Below are 21,837 nucleotides of genomic sequence, written 5' to 3'. Positions count from 1 at the left end.
TGAGTTACACTAATCATTGTCGTTTTAAAGTTTTTTAGATAATTTAAAAAAAAAAACTGAACACAAACCGTCCAACTTGACCCAATCCGAAAATAGAGCTCAGCTCGGGTCTTGAAGTTATATATATTTTTTTACCTCAAATACTATTAAACTAAAAAAAGATTCTACATTTAGTTTCTAAGAAAAGCATACTTACATCAACTATCTGCCATGAGTTACACTGATCATTGTCGTTTTAAAGTTTTTTAGATAATTTAAAAAAAAAACTGAACACAAACCGTCCAACTTGACCCAATCCGAAAATAGAGCTCAGCTCGGGTCTTGAAGTTATTTATATTTTTTTACCTCAAATACTATTAAACTAAAAAAAAGATTGATCAAGCTTGTGATAATGTATTAATATACATTAGCTAGAGCGCAGTAGGACCACTTATAAGCGCAGTAGGACCACTTATAATTAGGTTGACAAATGTAATTTCATTATGACACGTGTGAAAGACACTATCTCATCAATTTGGTACCTTTGGTTCCTTTTTTTCTCATTTAAATTAAATTAAATTAATTCCAATCAAAGGATGCCTTTATTTATTGCCTTTCACTTGGTTTGTTTGATAGACAAATGCATGGTAGTTTAAACTTTTGATTACGGTAAAAGAAATATATATTAATTACAATTAAATTACGTCTAGTTTGATGAGAAAATGACTCCATACCGTGCTAAACCTAATCTCGAGAAACCATGAGTATTACTTAGAAAAGTATAAAAACATAAGAAGGTTGTACAAATCGCATACATAATAATGTAGAAACAAATATGGATGCCAAGCAAAAAGTAGGCCATACCAACTTATCAATCAATCCTGGTTGTTCCACACTTTTTTGGACATGTCATAATATATGTTTTGAAATGACATATCCATGTCACTATTACGAGCCCAACTTCACACGTCAAGTTGATCAACACAAACATTGTTTCAACCAAGCGAATCAAATTTCAAAACACAATGGGTCCACCTTGTCTCAAAATAATATTCTATTCTAATAGAGATGTCAATGAATAGTGTACAATCACCTTAAACTTATAATCCCGAAGCATCTTCTAAAGATGTGCGAACATTATACCGCTAGAGTTTGCCATCCGACTGTGCTTTATATGGGCTCTACACACTACATTCCATCTTTCTTCCCAACAAGTCAAGTCCAAGATTACCTGTTTACTCCAGAGTTAGTATCGAATTGAAAAAACATAGAGCATTCAAGAATAAACAAGCCTTCAAGAAGAAAAACGAGACACATTTTTACGAGAGATTATATGTAGTATTTGGTACTCTTTTCATTATAACATTATCTACCGAGCTCACTGAAAAAGAAGTAAATCTAATCAACTCGTGGCCTACCTTCTTTTCTTTTGCTCTTGTTTGTGAGCTTGTGGAGGAAGAATTTTAGGGTTTACAGACTTGATCCCAATCAGATTCTTAAGGCTCATGATATGATGGAGAATTTAGAATAATAGAAGAGGTAGAGAGAAGAAAAATGGTAGAAGTAAGTGAAAAGTTGTCAAACTGAATGCCTCAACTTTAACCCACCAAGGCTCCAACATAAAAGCCGTCCTTATTTTAAGGGCAAAGATTGAAACTTTGGGACAAAGGCCGCATGCAGCGTAAAGCAGTTCCTTTCCCAAACGACACATTTATTATACTTGTATACCTAAGAAATAACCCATACTCTTTTACGCCAACAATATTTATTTTTTCAATTTTCTCTAAAGATTGCTTCTTTTCTTTTTGGGTCGTTCCCTTTATGATCCATTTCTGCATGCAAATCACACGTGTAAGCAAACCTATTTTCACTTTTTTTTTTCTTATGTATATATCTAAACCCTCAAGGGAAAAAGCATTAATTATATTATGAATCAAGAAATTGATATGTATTTTTTTTACGAGGTTTAAATCCATATATTCAAGTGTACTAAAAAAAACTAACACGTACCAAAATAAAGTTATGAACCAAGAAAAGACAGTGTTTAATACAAAGCTAATACGTGGAAAAATCGAAATACTAATTGAAAAAGACAGAGAAAAAGGCCATATTTTTGTTTCTCGAATAAGTGAGACACATTATGTCATAAATATGAACATAAAGATTCCTTTTTTTTTAAAAAAACTTTGAAATCTAACCCTCTATTTGTTTCAACTTTGAAATTATTATATATTAATAAGATGGAAACGTGAAGTCTTGAGATTGAAAAGGGAACACCCAAAAGTTGGTTAGGGTAACTATTTTAGGGGAGAGCAGGGAAATGGGATGGTCTTGGGAGTAGGAGATAAAACTTTCAGGGTTTGTTTTTCTTTTATTTTTCATTTTTTGGTGGTATAAATATTAAGGTTTGATGTTTTTATGTGGAAGAGAGAGAGCGAGAGGTTGAAGGGTAGGGTGATGAAGGAGACTCTAAGGTATTTGGTTGGAATTGCAGGCCCAAGTGGGTATGGCTCTAAGTCAAGTGCAGAGCAAGTTACTGAACATTTGCAGTGTTATTCTCCTTTGACTGCCATTATCACCGGTAAGCTTTTTTTTGAACGATAGTAACCTAATTGTGGTCTTTTCTTACTGTTTTGTTCTATATTCACTTTGTTCTGCAAGTTGTATCCTAACTAATATATCGTTCAAAGAACGGTCCCCAACTTCAAAGGTCGACTTTTTTTAAGAAAAAAAATGAGAAACATTAGTCAATTACTGTTAAGCTATACTCGAATTATCTTTAAAGTTGTAGTCAATTAAGAAAAGAACCACGAAAAGAGTTTGAACCAAAGTTGCACATTGCACATGTGTATATGAGAGAATTTAGGTTTTCTTTCATTTTCCTAAATTTTATTAGGAAGAAATTAAATCTACAAAATCTGGTTCGTTAATCATTTAGTTTTAAGTTTTTTTTTTTTTTTTTTTTTTTTTTTTTTTTTTTTTTTTTTTTTTAAATTTTATTTAAGCCTATAAATATTACACAACCCTAATTTCTTTGTTTTGTTATATATATATTTTTTAATGAGCTAGAATTTAATTTATTAAAGAGAGACAAAAAAAAAAAAAAAAAAAAAAAAATCGTGAGAAAACAAGGCCAATTTTCAAAAATAAAAATCATTATAAAATGGAGTCTTACCTTTAGATCAATTGAATTATGGTCGGCTTGGTTGTCTTCAGCTCGAGCCTTCATTTCTCTAAATTTGAGTCATGAGGATGTTCGAAACTAAATGGATTTAACCAAATCGTTTCTTGTATCCATCTCCAAACCTTAATCCGTACATCCTATACATATATACACATACTTATATGAGAAGCTTAACTATATAAATATAAGGAAGGAAACAATTACACCATATAATGTTAGCGAAGAATAATAGCAACATGTAAAGATGGGTGTTAAAACAAGACAAAACAATCCAGAAGAATGATGAGAATTTGATTTTATTTGTGGGTGCAAAAAGGGGCAACATCAGGAATTGGAGAAGAAACAGCAAGAGTTTTAGCAAAAAGAGGAGTGAGAATAGTAATGGCAGCAAGAGACATGAAGAAGGCAGCAAAAGTGAAAGAGAGGATCAAAAGAGAAGGTCCAGAAGCAGAGATTTTAGTGTCTGAGATAGACCTCAGCTCTTTGGCTTCTGTTAGGAGGTTCTGTATGGAGTTTGCAGCTTTAGGGCTACCACTCAACATTCTCATGTGAGTTTGCCTCCACTTTCCCCAACCAATATCCCATTTTTCCCTCTCAAATTTCACCCTTTTTGGACACATAAACTGTTTTTGCAGAAACAATGGTGGGGTTTTCTCTCCAAATTTGGAGTATTCTGATGACAAGCTTGAATTGACATTTGCTACTAATTATTTGGGTAATAGTTTTTCCTTCTCTCTTTTTTCTTCTCATTCTGAAACTCAAACACAGAACAACAGTTGGCTTGCAGAAGAATAGATGACTCTTAGCTCTACAAACTCCTTAACTTAATTACTTTTTCAGAGTCAGAGAAAGTTGAATCTAAATAATTGCTAAAGAAGAATGAAGTTACGTCAAAAAAAGGATACAAAATGAATTTCAAAATTCTTTTTCCTGCAGGACATTACCTTCTGACAGAACTGCTTTTAGACAAATTGATAGAAACATCAAAGAGAACAGGCATCCAAGGAAGAATTATAAACGTCTCTTCTGTTGTCCACTGCTGGGTGAAGAAGGACGATCTCTGCTTCACTCACCTGCTCAACCCAAAAAAGTTAGAAAAACTCGAACCCATTACAGATTACTTTCGTTTAGGTTTCGAATTTTCAAGTTTGTGTTTATATGATTCATGAACGGTCGAAAGGATCAGATAGAAACGCAAACTTTCAATTTTGTGTCCAATAAGTCAAAAAAAACTTTTAAAAGTGCAACAGAAAGTTTAAGAAATCCATTTTGAGTAACTAAAACTTGTAATTGAACCCTTTCTTTCTCCCTTTTCTCAAAACACAAAAAGTTACCAGGGTGTTCACTAGCTGGCTACAGTTCAATAGCAATCCATGGTCAGAGAATCAAACTAAACCCTGTTTGGGGTTTTGGATTTGGGATTTCTGCAGGTACAATGGCACGCGTGCTTATGCTCAATCAAAACTGGCTTGCATTTTACATGCCAAGGAGGTGGCTAGACAGTTGAAGGTAATCTTGCTTCTTCACCTTCTACGTTTCCTGCAAACAGTTAACAAAACAGTCCATATTCTGAAATTCCAGCAATTTTTACAGGAAAGAGATGCCAATGTGACAATTAATGCAGTGCATCCAGGAATTGTAAAGACTGCAATTCTCAAGGCACATCGAGGATTTATCACAGGCATGAACTGTTGACTCTTTCTAATTCCTGATGTACAGCCATCTTGAGCCAGTTCTACTTCTACCAAAAGGAAAATGTACAAGAGGCTACTGATTTATCATAACTATATTCTAACATCTCTTGCAGATTCTCTCTTTTTCATGGCATCGAAGTTACTAAAATCCATTCCTCAGGTATTTTCTTATGTAAAATCGATTCAGAGCGATTGGATTTGCCTAGTGTTACTCATACAAAACAAATAGTAACAATTATTGTGCCTGCAGGGTGCTGCTACGACATGCTATGTGGCTCTAAGCCCACAAACACATAGAAAAACAGGAAGATATTTTGCAGATTGTAATGAGACTAAGTGTTCATCTCTAGCCAACGATGAGTTAGCAGCACGAAAGCTATGGATACAAACTCGTGCCCTAATTCTCAGAGAACTTGATGAACCAGTTTGATCTACATCATCAATAAATTTTCAACCAAGAGAGAGAGAGAATAGTATATATAAATCTATGCATTTGTAAATGAACAGAGATCCTGCAGAAGTTCATCAAATAAGATCTCGTAATAAAAATACGCCTAAATTCTTGAACAATCACTCGATTTTTTAGAAGTTGAACTTTATATATGAAGGATCATTTCTAAACGATAACGGAGACAATATGAAATTAACACCGTGTTATCAGGATCTCCGATTGATCAGAGAAAAAAAAAACAACAATAATCTTTCATGGAACAAATTACAACCAGTTAGTTAATTTCAAATTCGAACAGGTTACAATACAGTAAGAAAGAATCGTCCCGGCGTAGACATTGTCGCGCCAGCCAGCTTCGCCGCTGAAGTGAAGTCTCTCCCTCCACCGCCATTTACGATCTCCTCGCATTTTAAGCCCAGCAATTAGTTGGACCTCATTTCTTTTTAAGCTCACCAATTAATTGGGCCTCATTTCTTTTTAAGCCCACTAATTATTTGGGCCTCATTTCTTTTTAAGCCCACTAATTATTTGGGCCTCATTTCTTTTTAAGCCCACTTAAATTCTAATTACAAAAATTAAAAATTTTATTTTTTATTTTTTATTTTCAAAACATCCAATAAATTTGGAGGAATTTTTAGTTTGGACTATACTTGATTTTGAGGAATGTTTATACAACATTGTAGAGTATCTATTGGGTGTCTGATCAATGAAGTTTCATTTTTTATATAGACGGACTTGACCCCACTACCTTGTCCTCTGGGAGCCTGTCTCTGACATTCTTGTTTACGCGTACTCTTTTAAGTGTGTTGGATGATGCACTGTTTTACTCGGTTGTATCATCACACTTGTCTATCCCGACCCTCATGCGACCAAATGAGCGCAATTTGAAGGTCATTGTCTGTCTGCACGTGGGATCACAACTTACTTTCTTTATAATATGGTTGTGAGAGTCTCCCCTACTTAAATTAGTTATTGTCTTCGATGACTTTCTAAAAGCACAATTACGACGAGAATGTTCGACACTCCTATTTACACAAACCTAATCTTACAATACTATTACGAAGACAAGTTAAGAGTCTCGACCCGTGACATCGTACTTCCACACGACTTTATCTCAAAATGCCATTATAAAAATAGGAAGAGATTCATTTGATGATGGCCCGATTAAAGTTGCATGCATATTTAGATTAAAAATGATAGAAGAGAAGAAAAGGTATAGGAAAGAGAGAGAGTAATGGAGCAGCAGCAGCAGCACGCGAGAGGCATATATTATGAGTTCTATGCCTTTAATTTCCTCTGCTTTTCCACAGCTTTTGATGCTTTCCCATTTCAAAACCCATTTTCTATTCCTTTCTTCTGCACCATTCTCATCACTCAAATTTTAAAATCCATAAAAATAAGTTGCGTAACCTCCACCGCTAACCGATCTTGTCCGTTTTTGTTCATTACGTATTGTCATCAGTTTCACGGTTTTGTTAGGAAGATGTTTCTTGTTTTCTTCTCCAACCGAAGTGAGATCTCACAATCCACCTTTCTTAGAGCCAGTGTCTTCACTGGCACACTGCTCGGTATCTAGCTCTGATATCATTATAACAGCTCAAGCTCACAGCTATCACATATTGTCTGCTTTGACCCGTAGTGTATCATAGTCAGCCTCACGGTTTTAAGACGCATATGCCAGGGAGAGGTTTCCACACCCTTATAAAAATGTTTTGTTTCATTCTTCAAGATCTGGGATCTCATAATCTACCCTCTTATGAACCTCGCTAGCACATTGCTTGATGGCTGACTCTAATACTATTTGTAACAACCCAAGTCCATTAATAACTAACATTATGAACCTAGCGTACTCGCTAGCACACTCCTGGATGCCGGACTCTAATCCTATTTGTAACAACCCAAGTCTATTACTAACTAACAAATATGGTCAGCTTTATCCCATTATATATCCTTATCCATCTCACGATTTTAAAACATATCTTAGAGTTTCTACACTCTAAAAAAAAAAAAAAAAAAAAAAAAAAAAAAAAAAAAAAAAAAAAAAAAAAAAAAAAAAAAAGTTTAATTCTAGTTACAATGCCATAAAATAATAATAAATTACATTGATATATCCTATAAACCCATTAAAGTTGACAATAAAATAATAATAATAAAAAAAAGAAATGAAAATATTCAAGGGCATTTAACATTCCTACCAGGACCCCCATAGTAAAAATAAGTGCCCCAAGCATCATTAGTGCCTTGTCTAATATCATAGCAATCAGAATGGTCAGCCAACACATGAAGATTGGTAAGAGGAAGCAAATTATTGTCCCAATCAACCACCTGCAGGTTCCTAAAATAAGAAGCTTTCCCGAACCCTTCTTCACCAAAATGCCCGCTCCCCATTTCGGTGCCCGTGTGGAACCCTGACCCTCTGCTGTTCACAATCTCCCCTCCAAACTGCACCATGCTCCCATGGCTCCTCAAATGGCTAAACAAAAACGCTGGCCAGTACCCCACTAGCAATCCCGACCCGTATTCTAGCCACCAATGCCCATGCTTCGGATCCTTCCAAACCATTATGCCAACGTCGAATTGCTTCCCCATGTAAGAGGATATAGGCGAAATGGCTGCTCCGATGGCGATCCGGTTGTTCGTTTGAACGAAACCCGAGCAAAGTAGATTGTAACACCCAGTGGCTTGATAAGCATCAGTCTGTCAAGTAAATTAAAACATTTTAAATTGGTATCTCCAATCGAGCTTATGCTCAAAACTGACAATATCATACTATCATGGAGATCCATGATTGGTAACAGATCTCGAAACTCACCGTCCAGTACGTAAAGAATCTAGGATTGTTGTCGCCGTACAGTTCAGGACTAACCTGAACAAAGAAGAAGATGATTAAGACTGTTAGACGAACACGACTCTCCACAATGGTATGATATTGTCCACTTTGAGCATAAGCTCTCATGGCTTTGCTTTGGGCTTCCCCAAAAGGCCTCATACCAATGGAGTTAGTATTCCTCACTTATAAACCCATGATCATTCCCTAAATTAGTCGATGTGGGACTTCCATCATCCAACAAAGACGATTGATACTTAGCGTTCCATTATGGGTTACTATAGGTGACATTCATAAACTTGCCTGCCATCCAGCTTCAATGGTGTTCAAATCATTGCCAAAAGAGCCTGAAATGACCCAGATTTGTGATAAGCTGAATTCATTTTGATCAGTAACACGAGGTGCCCATATGTTTAAGCTCGCCTTTGCTCCATAATATTGTTCTCCATTCACAAACACCACTGCATGCTGCATTCATGAAAGGAAAGGTTTTGATTCCAAATCCAAAAAAAGAGGCAGTTTTTCATTGAATTCTAACCTCATGGCCATTGCCAGAAGAATCTCTCCTCATATGTCTAATGGGTTTTCTTCCAAATCTTCTGAAAGAACTTGCTCTGTAAATGTCTTGCTCTGTTGTTCTTCTAATTGGAATTGTTCCTTCCGGGCAGAAATCGCCTGAAGCTGACCATAACTGGAAGCTCTCTGCCACTTCTTCCTCGGAGTTGTTCCCTCTCGGCCTCTCCGGCGGTTGCTGTTCATCACAAACTCCCAATCTCCTCAATCAAATTCATAAAACGAAACCCATTTAAATGAATTGGTTACCATACCAATGGAGTGTGTCCTTTGAGGTGAGGATGGTCAAAAGCAGGCTGGAGATGAGAAAGAACACAGTCTATAACATCGCCATCCGAGCTCTGCAACAGAGCAAAAAACAACCCAGATTGTCAAATTTGCAGAACAATCAAGATTTCGAGAAAAAGGGGTTTCTTTTACCTGAATTGTCTTGGTCGGAGACTTGTTGATTTTGCGTAAATAAGCTCTGATATGCTTCAGTTCATTCAGCTCTTTGGAGGGGTGAAAAAAAGTTTGGTTTTTTGGCGGCGTCTTATGGGCTATGGAAGTTGGGAAAACAGAGGAGAAAGAAGTAAAAACCAGAAGCAAAACAACAAAACAAGAAGAAGAAGAAGAAGAAGAAGAAGGCATATTGGTTGGAATGTTTCGGGGAAGTCGTTTGTTTCGAGTGTAAAATGATGTGGGATTTGTAAGCATTAAGGTTGTCTGGTTGTATGTGATGAAGAATGAAGAATAAAGAATAAACACAGAAGCTCTCTATGTCTATGTGCTCTGTCTCTGTGTCTGGTTGTAAAATAATAGACCCATTTTTAACTTTTTGATATGAAGAAGAAACAGTCAAAACTTGAAAGCAAACACGTTTTCTTCAAATTTCATTTCTTGTTAATTAAGGATGAAAGGGAAGGAGGACAGAGACAGAGACAGAGACAGAGAGAGAGAGGGATTCAAACTTTACACAGTACTCTGCTGCATTCAGACAGTTAGGATTTGGGTGGAAATTCCAACAATCTTTTTGAATTGGAAAAATCCATTCAAATCTTACATTGGAAATTCTGTTTTTTCCTATTTTCCAAACCAGGGCTCCCGAGTCCAGCCTCAATTAAGGGGAGGCTATTCGAAAGCTCGTAGGGAGGCTTATAATGTACTTTATTGGAGGAGGATTGTTGAGGATTATTGGGAGTGAGTGTTAATTTAGTGGAAGATCATGAGTTTATAATCGAGGAATACTGTCTCTACTCGAATGAGGCCTTTTGGAAACCGAAAGTAAAACTATATTAAAGTGGACAATATCATACCATTGTGGAGAGCCTATCTAAGATATATTCTCCGAACATTTTTTAAAATAGGTATAATAAAGATGCCCCCGAGGGGAGGGCGTGGCTTGGCACTCTCATATATATAGGAACAAAAGGGATTTGCCAGCTAGGATTATTTTTTATTTATTTATTTATATATAATAAAAATTCTCTCTTCTTTTCAGGCAGACCCATTCCCTAAAAGTTGAAAAATTAATTATATTTAGATTCTTCACTTTTTTTTTTTTTTTAAATTTAATTTAAAGATTATTTTTTTGATGAATTAACCTGAAATAGATAATGTGGGATGACACGTGCGAGTGTAGGACAGTGGCCACAAGAGTTTTATTTTTTTTATTTATTTATTTTTAAGCTAAATCTTTTGATTTATAATTTTTTAATATTTGAAATAAGTTCATTAAATTTCTATTAAATTCATGAATTTTTACAACCTTGAAGAGGATGGTCATGTGAAGACAAAACTATACCACTTTTTTCAACCTTTATGAAAGAATAAATAAAATAAATTAAAGCCAGAAATTTCCGTCACTTTTCGTATTTTTTTATTTATTAAATAAACCATTTTCTTTTTAAATACTTTAATATTAAGTAAAATATTTTTAAAGAAAATTAATTGGGTTTTTTTTTTGGACAAGGAGACTGCAAAAGTGGCTGTGTTTACTTGTTGGACAAGCATGTTTTGAGCAAACAGCATAAATTCCAAGTTATAGAGTGATAAAAAGGTAGCAAGAATATGAACTGGGTTCTCCACAGTGATTGATAGGTAATAAAGGATCAATATCTTCACAAAAAGCTCTCCCTTTCAGCTTTGTTCGACAAGATTGGTTGGAGAGGGGAACGAAACATTCTTTATAAGGGTGTAGAAACCTCTTTCTAGTAGACACGTATTAAAAACCTTGAGGGAAAGCCTAAAGAAACAATATCTGCTAGAAGTAGGCTTAGGATGTGACAAATGGTATTAGAGTCAGACACTAGGCAGTGTGCTAGCGAGGACGATGGGCCTCGAAGGGGGTGGATTGTAAGATCCTACACCGATTGGAGAGAGAAACAAAACATTCTTTATAAAGGATGTGGAAAACTCGAAAAGAAAAGTCTAAAGAGGACACTATCTACTAGTAGTGGGGTTGTGTTGTTACAATATCATCGGTAAGCTTCTTACAAACTCAACATGAGTGTAAAATCTAAAGGTTTCTTGTCTGCTGTCTGTGATTCACAATATCAGCTTGGTTTGGGTGAGCCTAAGACTTAAGAGAGGAATACCTTCTTGATCCTTTATGAGTAGGACCTGTTAGACGAACACGACTCTCCATAATGGTATGATGTTATCCACTTTGAGCATAAGCTCTCATGGCTTTGTTTTGGGCTTTCCTAAAAGGCCTCATACCAATGGGGAGAGTATTCTTTATTTATAAACTCATGATCATTCCTTCCTTAAATTAGCTGACGTGAGACTTCCATCATCCAACAGGATCTACTAGGATCTACTAGGTGCAGCAAGCATCATGCATTAAAAGAAGGGTTTGGGTGAACTTAGGAGCAGCATGGTTCATGTGCTGTGATCTTGTTCATGTTTCTTTTTGTAATCTTAGCATATCTATTGTGGGAGCAAGTGAAGAAGTAGGCAACCCATCTGATAAAGAACAGAGAATAATACATGATTGGGTCACTTATACCTACTCTTTTCCATTATAAATCTGCAACATTCTTCTGTTCATGAACTTTCAAGAATGAAAAGAAGCATAGAATTTGATTCTTGAAAGCTCCATCTCTTCACCATTTGTGGTTGATTTTGTTTCAAGCAAAGCATAAGAAAGTAGACACTTGATTCTCTTGCAAAGGGTATCAGTCCATTGCTAAAAGTATCATAATCCCAGTTTAGAGTAAGAAATGTCATCAACGATGAGGGAAACGTCGAGATTAGCCGAGGCTTCGATCAACGGCATCGTTCGACGAATGGTTAATCTTCCCAGAAGTATATTAGGAGGATTTTCAAGAGTTATGGGTGGAGGTAGAAGAAGCCAGACACTGCCATCCAGTTATCAATATCAGATTCTAGAGCAGGATGTACAAAACGTCCCGGAAGAATGGTCTTTCCTGACCAGTTTCGAGTATCAGTATGGCTCGATGCATCCTTTCTTTTACGCTTGTCGATTTGCAGAAGCCATGAAGATAGCAGAAGATGATCATAAGTTCTTGTTCTTGTATTTACATTCACCAGATCACCCATTTACTCCCTCTTTCTGTGAGGAGACACTGCGTTCAGAGCTAGTAGTGCAGTTTCTTGATGCTAACTTCATCTCTTGGGGAGCACTTGCCAACAGAGGAGATGGCCTACAAATGGCTACAACATTGGGAGCTACCAACTTCCCTTTCTGTGCTGTAATTGCTCCAACTCGAGGCGAAAGCATAACAGTCCTGCAACAGGTTGGTTAGGTTCGAGTTCCAAATTTTCTGTTTTAATCAAACGGTTAACGAGATCACGCTCGAGTTTGATCTTCTGCTTCATCTTTAACTAGCTTGAAGGGCCAGTTTCTCCAGCTGAACTGGTGGAGATTCTACAGAGGACAATGGAGGAGCAGGGATCAGCTTTTGGTAGCTCCAAACTAAAGCGAGACGAAAAGATAAGAGCCGATCACAGGCTTCGAGAAGAACAAGACAGAGCATATCATGCAGCTCTTCAAGAAGACAAGGTATGATCTTCTGCAAAATCCCATCTAAATTCCAAAGATTAAGCTATAAAAATACTACCTGGTTTCCTGATCTAGGAGAGGGAAAGACTTAAAAATCGACCTCGGGCGATACCGAAGAAAGCACACGACGAGAGGCTCAAGCAGAATTCTCCAAACAAGGATCCTGCAAGTAAAGCAAAGGATTCTCAGCCTAGCTCCCAGGTATATAACTGAGCTAAGGTTACTCCTATTAACATTGAACTAAGTCTAATTATCACTTGAATCATCTTTCAGATACTAATAAGGTTTCCAAACGGTGAAAGGAGGGAGAAAAGCTTTTCAAGCATGGACAAGGTGAAGTCGATTTACAGCTATATCGACTCGCTCGGCCTGCCAGGTACTGAAAACTACAGATTGATAGCAAGCTTCCCAAGAAGAGTATACGGCATGGATGAGATGAATATGACACTGAAAGATGCTGGCCTCCACCCAAGAGCAAGCCTGTTCCTCGAGCGTCAGTGATGCCATTTACTTTCATGATCACCATAGCTTGGCAATGATAAGACCTGCACTTACTTTCCTACTTTGTTTGAGATAAACAAATCTGATATCTTATGGCAGCATATACAACAAGCAAGCCTTATTGAACTGACTACAATCCATAACCACTATGTTAGACACTTAGCGACCCCTACGTATCACTTCATTTCCTGCAATCTAATCACGTTTTTTGAACTATTTCTGAGAGTGAAGACTGTTTCTATAGACCAACAAACATATCCTTGTTCACATGCTTAACAATAAACGTTCTAAAAAGAAGCTTAATCGTACTAGTCGAGAGAAAAGATGGTTTATTATACTACAAGATTGTTGAATGGTAAGTGGTTTAACGAAACCTGTGTAACTGGTTGATGGTGTTAGGGGCAGAAAGTTGCATAAAGACGCAGCTGGTCAATCTCCTTTTTCTTTAGCTAAGGGAAACATTATCACGAAGTTTTGATTCCCCATCACTTTTTTGTAGGAATGATTCCATGGTCTAAGTTTAAAACGGAGAAAAGTGAGGTGATTGATAATCATAGCTTCGTGACTGTCAATAGAGGGTACTCAAAACAAAGCTTCAAGTAGTGGAGGACCAGAACTCATGGTGGGTGAAAAGTTATCCCAAATCATCTCTACCAAACTCATGTTGTCACTTCAAATTTAAACGTCGCTAGCATAGACTAAGAACAATTGTTCTTCATTTTAATTAATATTTCTCATACAATATTGACTACTAAGTTGACTTGGACTACTAAGTTGACTTGGACCTGGCACAATAGCGAACCTAGGTAACTGTTTTTGTTTTTAAACTTATCGAGTGGCCTGGTGTGCAGTTATAGCCTTTGGCAAGAGCGAGCATAACCTTCGGGTCATGGTTTTTCAAATCACTTTTTGGTCTGTGCTATTGGATTTCTTTCTTACTATAATAGCCTAAACCCAACCCGCCGCTAGAAAATGTTGTCCTTTTTTAGCTTTTGCTTTTGGGCATTCCCTCATGGTTTTAAAAACGTGTTTGATAGAGAGGAGTTTCTATACCGTTATAAAGAATGTTTCATTCTTCTCTCCAACCATGTGAAATTTCACAATTCACCCCCCTTCGAGGTCCAGCATCTTCGCTGACACTTGTTACCCTCTACAATCAACGTGGAATCTCAAAGTTACTCTACTTGGTTGAGTACGTAATAGTGTGATGTGCCTGCAGATGTCTCCCACTCGGAATTTGTTTGCATGATTTTTTGTTCTTGGGGCTGTCTTTTATCATGTGCGCTTGTCCCTTGTCTCTTGTCTTGTTTTTGGCTCTTTTATATGCTTAGTTTGTTTTGTCACTCGATAACTCTTCTAATTCTTGTTTTGTTTTTACCATGTTTTTGCACCAGCCAAGGCTATGAGATTTGAAATATGTCTTGCGACTCCGAGAGAGAGAGAGAGAGAGATCTTGGGCTTACTTGAAATGGGCCATGCCATGGTCGATACAGCCCAAATGATGCTGTTGACTGGTTGCTCCGAATGAACTCCAGATGCCAATTTGGGAACGAGAAGAGGACGTAGAGCGAGCGACCGAGTCGAATGGAGAATCCGAAATTATCAATCTTTCTTGTCAACCTCTTCTGTATTCTCAGTCTTTGCATCGCCATCGAATCACCTCAATACGATGTTGTTCATACAGAATCAGACTTCGAAATCAGATTTTACAGAAAGTCCACTTGGATGTCCGCTCCCGTCCAAGACCTATCCTTCGAGAAAGCTACTAAATATGGTTTCCACAGGTAACCCATTTCCAATTTCCAGTTTCCACTATGTATTTCAATCCCATCAACCCCAAATTTACTATTCCTCGTCGATTACTTGTTCACTAGTGGCATCTGGGTAAACTTTACATTGATCATGTTGCGCAGACTGTTCCAGTACATACAAGGTGCCAATCTGAATTGGTCAAGGATTGCCATGACTGCTCCTGTCTTGACAAGCATTGTCCCAGGGACTGGCCCTCTTCACTCGTCCTCTTATTTTGTCCAACTCTATCTGCCGGTTAAGTTTCAAGCCTCACCACCTCTTCCCCTTCCTGAACTGAAACTGAAGCCCTGTGGTTGGGAAGCTCATTGCGTTGCAGTTAGAAAGTTCTCTGGATTTGCAAGGGATGAGAAGGTCATAAGGGAGGCAGAGCAACTCGCCACCAGCTTGAGTAGGTTCCCTTTGGTGAATGCCACCTCTGAAAGGGGTTATGCATATGCCATTGCCCAATACGACTCGCCCTTCCGGTTGATTGGACGAGTCAATGAAGTCTGGGTCGATGTCGATGCAGCCGATTTGGATGGATGTACATCCAGTGCCATTGCTGCATTCTAAGTTCAAAGTGGTGGGGAAACAGCAATCATGTTTCAATATGTGCATATGAAGTTTGATGTTTTTCATGCCTCTGTCTAAAAAAACATTCTTGATGTTTTTCAATACAGTTGATGTATTTGATACTACAATTTTATTGAATGAATCGAATGTAAATGACACTTACTAGACCATCTCTGAATCAGTTCGGCCTGTGTTTTGGAAGGGCATAAGATGGCAGAGATGCCCCAGCCGCTGCTGCCTTTCTGCCTAACATAGGTAGCTTGATTTGATTATAATAAACAACCAATAGAAGACACAGAAGAAACAGAAATACATATATAGGCTCAATTTTTCCCAAAGTTGAATTGTGATTCTCAATTGTTGTTGTTGTACTTGAACTTGACCATAAGTACTCTCCCTCTATCAACGCGGCTCCTAGAGTCCAGGAGACATCCGGAGGACCAAAAATCACTTCTTTATCAACAAGACAGAGAGAATCCTCAATGAGTGATGCCATATAAGGTAACTGGAAACAATATTGCCACAAACTAGTTTGGTTTCCTGAAACACTCAGCGTCATATCAGCTTGAGAAGCAGAGCATAACTCCAGGCCTCTTTCCCATATGTTTGTCCAATTGGCTCTTGTAGACAGATTTACTGATTGATAGACTGCAAAGAATCCTGATAGAGCATGGAAACGTGTGGTGGAAATGTGCACAACTGTATTATTACCACCTGCGATTACACGAACGATACTGAAATGAGAATTTGAACCAAAATCTCGCAAATCGACTGGGTGGGGTGGAGGGGAGTCCCAAAAAATCTCATGAAATGATAAAAATGCACTTCGAGAGTAAGTCCCAACAAATTGCTCTTGGAAGTCTAAATATCCTAGAGACTAACAGGTGGTCCTATATGGAGGAATATGTAAGATAATCCACGTAACAGATAAGTAATGTGAGTTATGCATTCAATTCACCATTTGATTTGTTAAGAAAAATTTGACAATAATCAGGCAATTAATGCTCTACTAATTCATGATAGATATTAAGAAATTCTGCATTTATCCCGAGTCCTGAGAACAATAAGGAAAACAGACGTATATTCTGCCAATGTGTAAAATCAGGAACGCCAACAGGTAAAACACATGGTGGTACGTACCATTCAAAGATGACGGGTTAGCAAGACATTTTGTAGCGTTGATAGGCTCAGACCAAGCTAAAGTGCTGGAATTGATTGCAGCAGCCCTAGCTATTCGTTTGCACTGCTCCCAATTTGGTTTCCCAACCAAATAAAAAGGATATCCAAGATTGGGGATTTGATGACTCAATTTCCCCTGGCCCGTATTGTTATGGCTTAAACAATTGTAGCATGTATATTTTTGCATAAAACTTGAACTAAGGCAAGGATGTCTGAGCTCCACTGTAGTCATATTACTTTCTCCAAGTTGCTGTGTTTGATTGAGCAAAAGAAGAGTCCTATCAAATGCCTCATTCAAACCAAAAGCTTCCCATGAGAAAGCCAAAACCTGATGCTCAATGGATCCAACTTTTGATCTCATTAAGTGCATTTCTTCCCTTTCTTCTCTTTTACGGTCTGATTCCATCACAACCTGCAACGAGGAACCACCCAAATCAAGAATTCCCAACGTGCCTGACCTTGAACTGTTTCTAAAGCTCCCCATTTTGTAATTTAAAGCAACCCAACCATAATACGCTTCTTCTATACCACTCAGTACTCTAATCCAACTTTTTTGATACATGAAAGAATGCTCCTTAATAACAGCCTCGATGTCTTCCAAAACCCGCTCGGCATCCTCATTTGCCAATCTCCTCAGTCCAGCAGTAGATAAAACAAAAATAGGAGTAATTGCATGCCTTTCAACCGGTATCTCCTGTTCTGCCCACTCAATCAATGGTTTCAAAGAAGCCCTTACAGCTGAAATATTGCCAACAAATTTATCCAACCCCGGCTGGGTTTGCATACAGTGATAGCTACAAGATTTCTTTCGAAGCGGACTTTTAGTTGAATTGTTAGGAAAAGAACGCAATAAAACAGGCAATTCACTACCATCCTTCATCCCCAACGTCCATTCATATACATCTATTCGTGTGCCCGTGCTTCCACAGTCCACGACCACAGTATAATAAAGCTCTTTCGATGCATTAGAAACTAGAGATTTGAATGCCAGAATTGCACCACGTGAAATCAAAATTGTAACAACGACAATAACAGTTACGTTTAATATCCATTTATGCTTAGAGAATCTCGTTGGTGACGGCTTAAGTTTCGAAGGCGACTTGGGGTTCATGGTTAAACATCAAGATGTAAGCACGCTATGATCTACAGTTTCTAGGTACAATCTTTCCTTTAAACTTTTTCTATGAAAATTCCCTTTTGGAAGAAAAATATCAACAAACTTAATAGTAGCGAAATCATGACGACCAGATGACTGAATTATTAGATCCAAGGATGTCATGGAAGAGGAACAGCCGCTAGATTCTATTTACGTCAAATCCCTGAATCTTAATTCATAAAAAAACGGAACCTCATGAGGCAAATGAAATCTGATGGATCAAAGATCAAGCATGTCCATTAAACTTAAATATAGAAAAATCGCTTCGGCATCTACTTGGATGAGATCAAAGCAAATCACATCAATTGCCGGTACTTCTTCATCAAACTACTAATGACGAGTCACTAAATTCTCAGAAAATCTCACACTTCTAAAGAAATCGATTGATTTGGAAATATATAAAGCTTTAGAGAGATGGAGCTTACTGAGACGATATTCTGGAATCCCAATAATCCTCTGTTCCGCCACTGTGTCTCTCCCTCTCTCGCGTCAAAGCTAGTGATTGCAGAGAGAGTGGCTTGGATCCTCGAACGAACTACCCGCGCAGCCGCGCCCCTGGCGATATATAATTGTTCAAAATTTTCCCTGAAAAATGACTGTATATTCTTACATATATAAATAAATTAAATAGAATTTATCATACATTGTTACAATGACCTAAACGGGTTACTCATTTCCCACATTGGAGTCGGTTCGGTCAACCCAGTTTCCTAAACGGGTCACTCATGTCCTATTCGGAATAGCCATTAACGCTACCTTACCCTCTGGTTTTTTTTTGTGGCGTCCTCACCGTCCACCATCGGAGGTCCCTTAAAGACCTTCAATTCGCCATTTCGGGTTCCTTCTTCCCCAAATCTCCATCTGTTATTCTCTTCCTATGGGTTTTCTGTTTCCAGAACTTTGATTGTCGACGGGAAGGCTGTTGATTTCGTTTTGATCCCCCCTCTCTGTCTCTGCTGCTGAACTAGAAGGGGACATGAATTCCTTTTCAAAGGTTAGTATGTTCAAGTCCAATGCTGTCCGGTTTTATGTATGCTGGAAATTAGGGAGTTGTTTAATTGACATGCAAGGGGTGTGGAGAAACAATTGAGATAAGGTTGGTTACTGGAAGCCCGAGCTTCTGCCTTCAAATGTATCAGTTCATCCGACTCGACACTTGGCCTTTGCGGTTCTGATTTGTTTTCTGATAGTTTACGAAGGTGGCTTTATGCACTATTTGGCCACGGGTAGATTGTCTGCTTTAGCCCGTTACATATCGCTGTCAGCTCACGGTTTAAAATACGTCTACTAGGGAGAGATTTCTATACCCTTATAAGTAATGCTTGGGATCTGACAATCCATCCCCCTTGGGGCCGAACGTCCTTGTTCGCACACCGTTCGGAACCTAGCTTTGATACCATTTATAACAGTCCAAGCCCACCACTAGTAAATATTGTCCGCTTCGGCCTTTTACGTATCGCCCTCAGCCTCACGGTTATAAAACGCGTCTACTAGGGAGAGGTTTCCACCCGTTATAAGGAATGTTTCATTCCCCTCTCCAATCACCGTGGGATCTCACATCAAGTTACATGCTTTCGGCGGGCGGGCATCTCTAGCCATGGTAGTTATAATGATTCAGCTCCCCAAATGTGTAGTTGGGAGATTGTGATTCCTTTTTCAATACGAGCTGATTTTCATGTCAAATTACCTTCTTTGTATCAGTACTTGGGATAGGTCTGTTTTGAATTTTTGTTTCATACGATTTTGTCTAGTTTTTAAGTTTGTAATCAAGAATAGAGATAGTTCGTCCATGTTGTCGTTCCATGTTTTAGCGAATTTGTCGACTGCTGTATTTCAGTACTTCTGTAATAAAATATCGATAAGGTATGTTTTCTCTTTGTTTGAATCAGGTGCATTGATTATATGATCTGATCGTTAAGGTCTAGAAGATGGCCTTGATTACCCATCATCCTCAGGTATTGAATGAGGTTTCTAGAGAATCATGAAGAAATTTTCAAAGTTCTTCGACATCAGTTGGCTAACAACTACTATTTACCCTTATTCATCTTGTTATTGTATTCCATATGCACCTGATATTACACCCACATTTTACTTTTGCTTGGTCGTTTGCAATCCTAACTGGGTACAACCTTGCACGTGTTGTAGGGTTCTTATGCAGATTTTTCATCAAGATTGTTGTCCTGGAATGGCTCGTTGAATTTAGAACAGTGTGTAACATTTGTTCGCATTTTTGGGAGAGCTGAACACCGAACACCATTGAGGAGCTATATTTGTTTAAGGTAAGGGCTTTGAAAATCTCTCCACCTTTTTCTTTTCTTGGTCATCTTTCTTTCTCTTGAGTCCAGGCCTTGTGGCTAGTTCAAGTGGCCCCAGCTTAGTGAGGGTGAGACCTTGATACTGGGTTATAGAAAGCTTTTGCGATTAAAGTGGATAATACCAAGTTATAACTTTTTCTGTCATTGTTTGTTGGTTGGTTACTTCTCATCTTGCTTGTTGTCGGTATACTTTGGGATATGTTTATGCTTGCCCCTGAAGTCTCACTTATGTGTATGCTGTATCCTTGTGTCATATGAAAAACGGTGTGCGTATCCTTGTCTCGCAAACTCATGGAACTTATTTTCAGTGTAGGGACTCCTCGATTATGTGGACCAAGGCCTAATCTCTTGAGAGTTTCGTCTTTCAAAAGCAGTGCTCGTATAGATGATGCGACCGGTGGGGTAGCCAATGGATCTAAGATTCCCAACTACTCTGTAAAGCTTAAGGCAAACAATGTTCCACTTTGCTATGCCTCTGGAGCAAATGAGGATATTGCTCCATCCCCTGCTTTTCAAAACTTGTTCAAGAAATGGTTGGAATTGTTGCGCAGACAACCTGTAAGTCAAGATGTGGATGGGATTCTGGAGGATCTGCCCTCGGCAGAGATGTCGGGTACTCAGCAAGAGTCCAAGAAAAAGGGAAGCCACGAGATTCTTCAAGGGGTTTGGTTCCACTTTCTGAGACTTAATGCATCAGTGAAGATACCTCTGCTAATATTGTAAGTAGCTATTTACTTGTTTTATGCATACAAAGAAACTCTACCCTTCCACATCTAGCACTGTCACGTATGATCCGTATTTATACGTCGCATATTGCATAGGCTAAGAACCAATCGCTTTATTCTAAATGCCCCTCTTTTTTCAGTGTTCCTATGTACCTGGTGGTCAATGTGTTTTATGGGGCTGAAGTTTCAAGAGAATTGACCCCTCTTTGGGTTTTGGGGCCCTTAGTGACTGCCCTCTACATTAGGATGTTTCACTGGTTGTGTGCACTCTACATCTTCAGCTTTAAGCAGACGGCTAAATTAATTAGGAACTCCCCCACTTACTACCAGACTGCTCATCACCATATCATACAAGGGAAACTTAAAGAAGAGTTCATAGCTTGTTTCTTGCAATCTATAATCATCATTAAGAATCTAGACTACAAAGAAGGATTACCAAGAAAGCTCATAGAGTTAAGAGAGTGGGTTGTTGAGAGGTACCTTGACTGTGTGGAATTAACTTGGCCATACTACTGCAAAACAACCAGGTTTTTGAAGAGAGCTAATCTGATTTAGACTACGGTTTGTATTTTGAGGCAAATCTTTACCAAGAGCAAAGGCTGGTTCGGTTTCTTTTTCACATTATCTAAGAGGCATGATTCGTCATTAAAGCATGGCTGGCCAACCACTTTTACTGTGGTTTCTTGGTGTTTAGTGAGCTAATGAAGGATCAGAATGACTTCAGTTGTCTGATTTTTGTGATTGTTGTTTAATTGGAAGAGGCCCCACATTAATTTGCATTGGTCCTGTTATGGTGATGTGTGTGTAAGCATTGTCAACTTGAATGTTACCCATCAGTCTTTCGACATTATATTGTTTCATCTTCATTTTGGTGAACTGAAGC

The 21,837-nt window shown here is 38.1% G+C and overlaps 6 protein-coding genes and 1 long non-coding RNA gene across 12 annotated transcripts; 4 read left to right on the top strand and 3 right to left on the bottom strand.

Moving 5' to 3' along the window:
- Positions 1–777: 777 nt before the first annotated feature.
- LOC111782777 (uncharacterized) lies at positions 778–5,707 on the bottom strand. Of its 3 annotated transcripts, none has more exons than XR_015414603.1 (5): positions 5,617–5,707; positions 4,498–4,702; positions 4,108–4,236; positions 3,155–3,300; positions 778–1,210 (listed from the first exon to the last, which is right to left on the bottom strand). It is a non-coding gene; the product is annotated as an uncharacterized LOC111782777 (long non-coding RNA). The 3 variants fall into 3 exon arrangements; XR_015414604.1 differs by having other exon boundaries at positions 5,580–5,705; XR_002813186.2 differs by lacking the exon at positions 5,617–5,707 and having other exon boundaries at positions 4,498–5,111.
- Positions 2,196–5,427, top strand: LOC111782775 (short-chain dehydrogenase TIC 32 A, chloroplastic). Of its 2 annotated transcripts, XM_023663579.2 has the most exons (8): positions 2,207–2,560; positions 3,480–3,711; positions 3,799–3,878; positions 4,100–4,253; positions 4,594–4,672; positions 4,757–4,844; positions 4,971–5,017; positions 5,108–5,427. In XM_023663579.2, exons 1-8 carry the CDS (start codon positions 2,398–2,400, stop codon positions 5,285–5,287), a joined length of 1,023 nt encoding a protein of 340 aa, XP_023519347.2. In that variant the 5' UTR covers positions 2,207–2,397; the 3' UTR covers positions 5,288–5,427. The 2 variants fall into 2 exon arrangements, with proteins under 2 accessions (XP_086976480.1, XP_023519347.2); XM_087120354.1 differs by having other exon boundaries at positions 2,196–2,560; positions 4,594–4,844.
- Positions 5,708–7,368: 1,661 nt separating the features above from the next.
- Positions 7,369–9,622, bottom strand: LOC111782769 (protein neprosin). The gene is made up of 6 exons (XM_023663574.2): positions 9,129–9,622; positions 8,963–9,049; positions 8,674–8,886; positions 8,439–8,603; positions 8,121–8,174; positions 7,369–8,005 (listed from the first exon to the last, which is right to left on the bottom strand). Exons 1-6 carry the CDS (start codon positions 9,402–9,404, stop codon positions 7,481–7,483), a joined length of 1,320 nt encoding a protein of 439 aa, XP_023519342.2. The 5' UTR covers positions 9,405–9,622; the 3' UTR covers positions 7,369–7,480.
- Positions 9,623–11,848: 2,226 nt separating this feature from the next.
- LOC111782767 (putative apyrase 7) lies at positions 11,849–18,498 on the bottom strand. The gene is made up of 3 exons (XM_023663572.2): positions 16,720–18,498; positions 14,679–16,293; positions 11,849–12,877 (listed from the first exon to the last, which is right to left on the bottom strand). Exons 1-2 carry the CDS (start codon positions 17,867–17,869, stop codon positions 15,758–15,760), a joined length of 1,686 nt encoding a protein of 561 aa, XP_023519340.2. The 5' UTR covers positions 17,870–18,498; the 3' UTR covers positions 11,849–12,877; positions 14,679–15,757.
- On the top strand, positions 11,912–13,345 carry LOC111782772 (plant UBX domain-containing protein 10). The gene is made up of 4 exons (XM_023663576.2): positions 11,912–12,448; positions 12,541–12,714; positions 12,790–12,915; positions 12,988–13,345. The coding sequence occupies exons 1-4, from the start codon at positions 11,912–11,914 to the stop codon at positions 13,213–13,215; spliced, it is 1,065 nt and encodes a 354-aa protein (XP_023519344.2). The 3' UTR covers positions 13,216–13,345.
- Positions 14,800–15,741, top strand: LOC111782776 (uncharacterized). 2 transcript variants are annotated; one of them, XM_023663581.2, is made up of 2 exons: positions 14,800–14,999; positions 15,129–15,741. In XM_023663581.2, the coding sequence occupies exons 1-2, from the start codon at positions 14,800–14,802 to the stop codon at positions 15,577–15,579; spliced, it is 651 nt and encodes a 216-aa protein (XP_023519349.2). In that variant the 3' UTR covers positions 15,580–15,741. The 2 variants fall into 2 exon arrangements, with proteins under 2 accessions (XP_023519349.2, XP_023519348.2); XM_023663580.2 differs by having other exon boundaries at positions 15,090–15,741.
- Positions 18,499–18,675: 177 nt separating the features above from the next.
- On the top strand, positions 18,676–21,804 carry LOC111782773 (uncharacterized). 2 transcript variants are annotated; one of them, XM_023663577.2, is made up of 5 exons: positions 18,677–18,908; positions 19,804–19,869; positions 20,060–20,193; positions 20,538–20,948; positions 21,095–21,804. In XM_023663577.2, the coding sequence occupies exons 2-5, from the start codon at positions 19,843–19,845 to the stop codon at positions 21,507–21,509; spliced, it is 987 nt and encodes a 328-aa protein (XP_023519345.2). In that variant the 5' UTR covers positions 18,677–18,908; positions 19,804–19,842; the 3' UTR covers positions 21,510–21,804. The 2 variants fall into 2 exon arrangements, with proteins under 2 accessions (XP_086976638.1, XP_023519345.2); XM_087120512.1 differs by lacking the exon at positions 19,804–19,869 and having other exon boundaries at positions 18,676–18,908.
- Positions 21,805–21,837: the final 33 nt, after the last annotated feature.

Source organism: Cucurbita pepo, chromosome 20 (assembly GCF_057944985.1).
Source record: "Cucurbita pepo subsp. pepo isolate OVF chromosome 20, ASM5794498v1, whole genome shotgun sequence".
Classification (NCBI taxonomy): Eukaryota; Viridiplantae; Streptophyta; class Magnoliopsida; order Cucurbitales; family Cucurbitaceae; genus Cucurbita; species Cucurbita pepo.
This window is presented reverse-complemented; position numbering and strand designations above follow the sequence as displayed.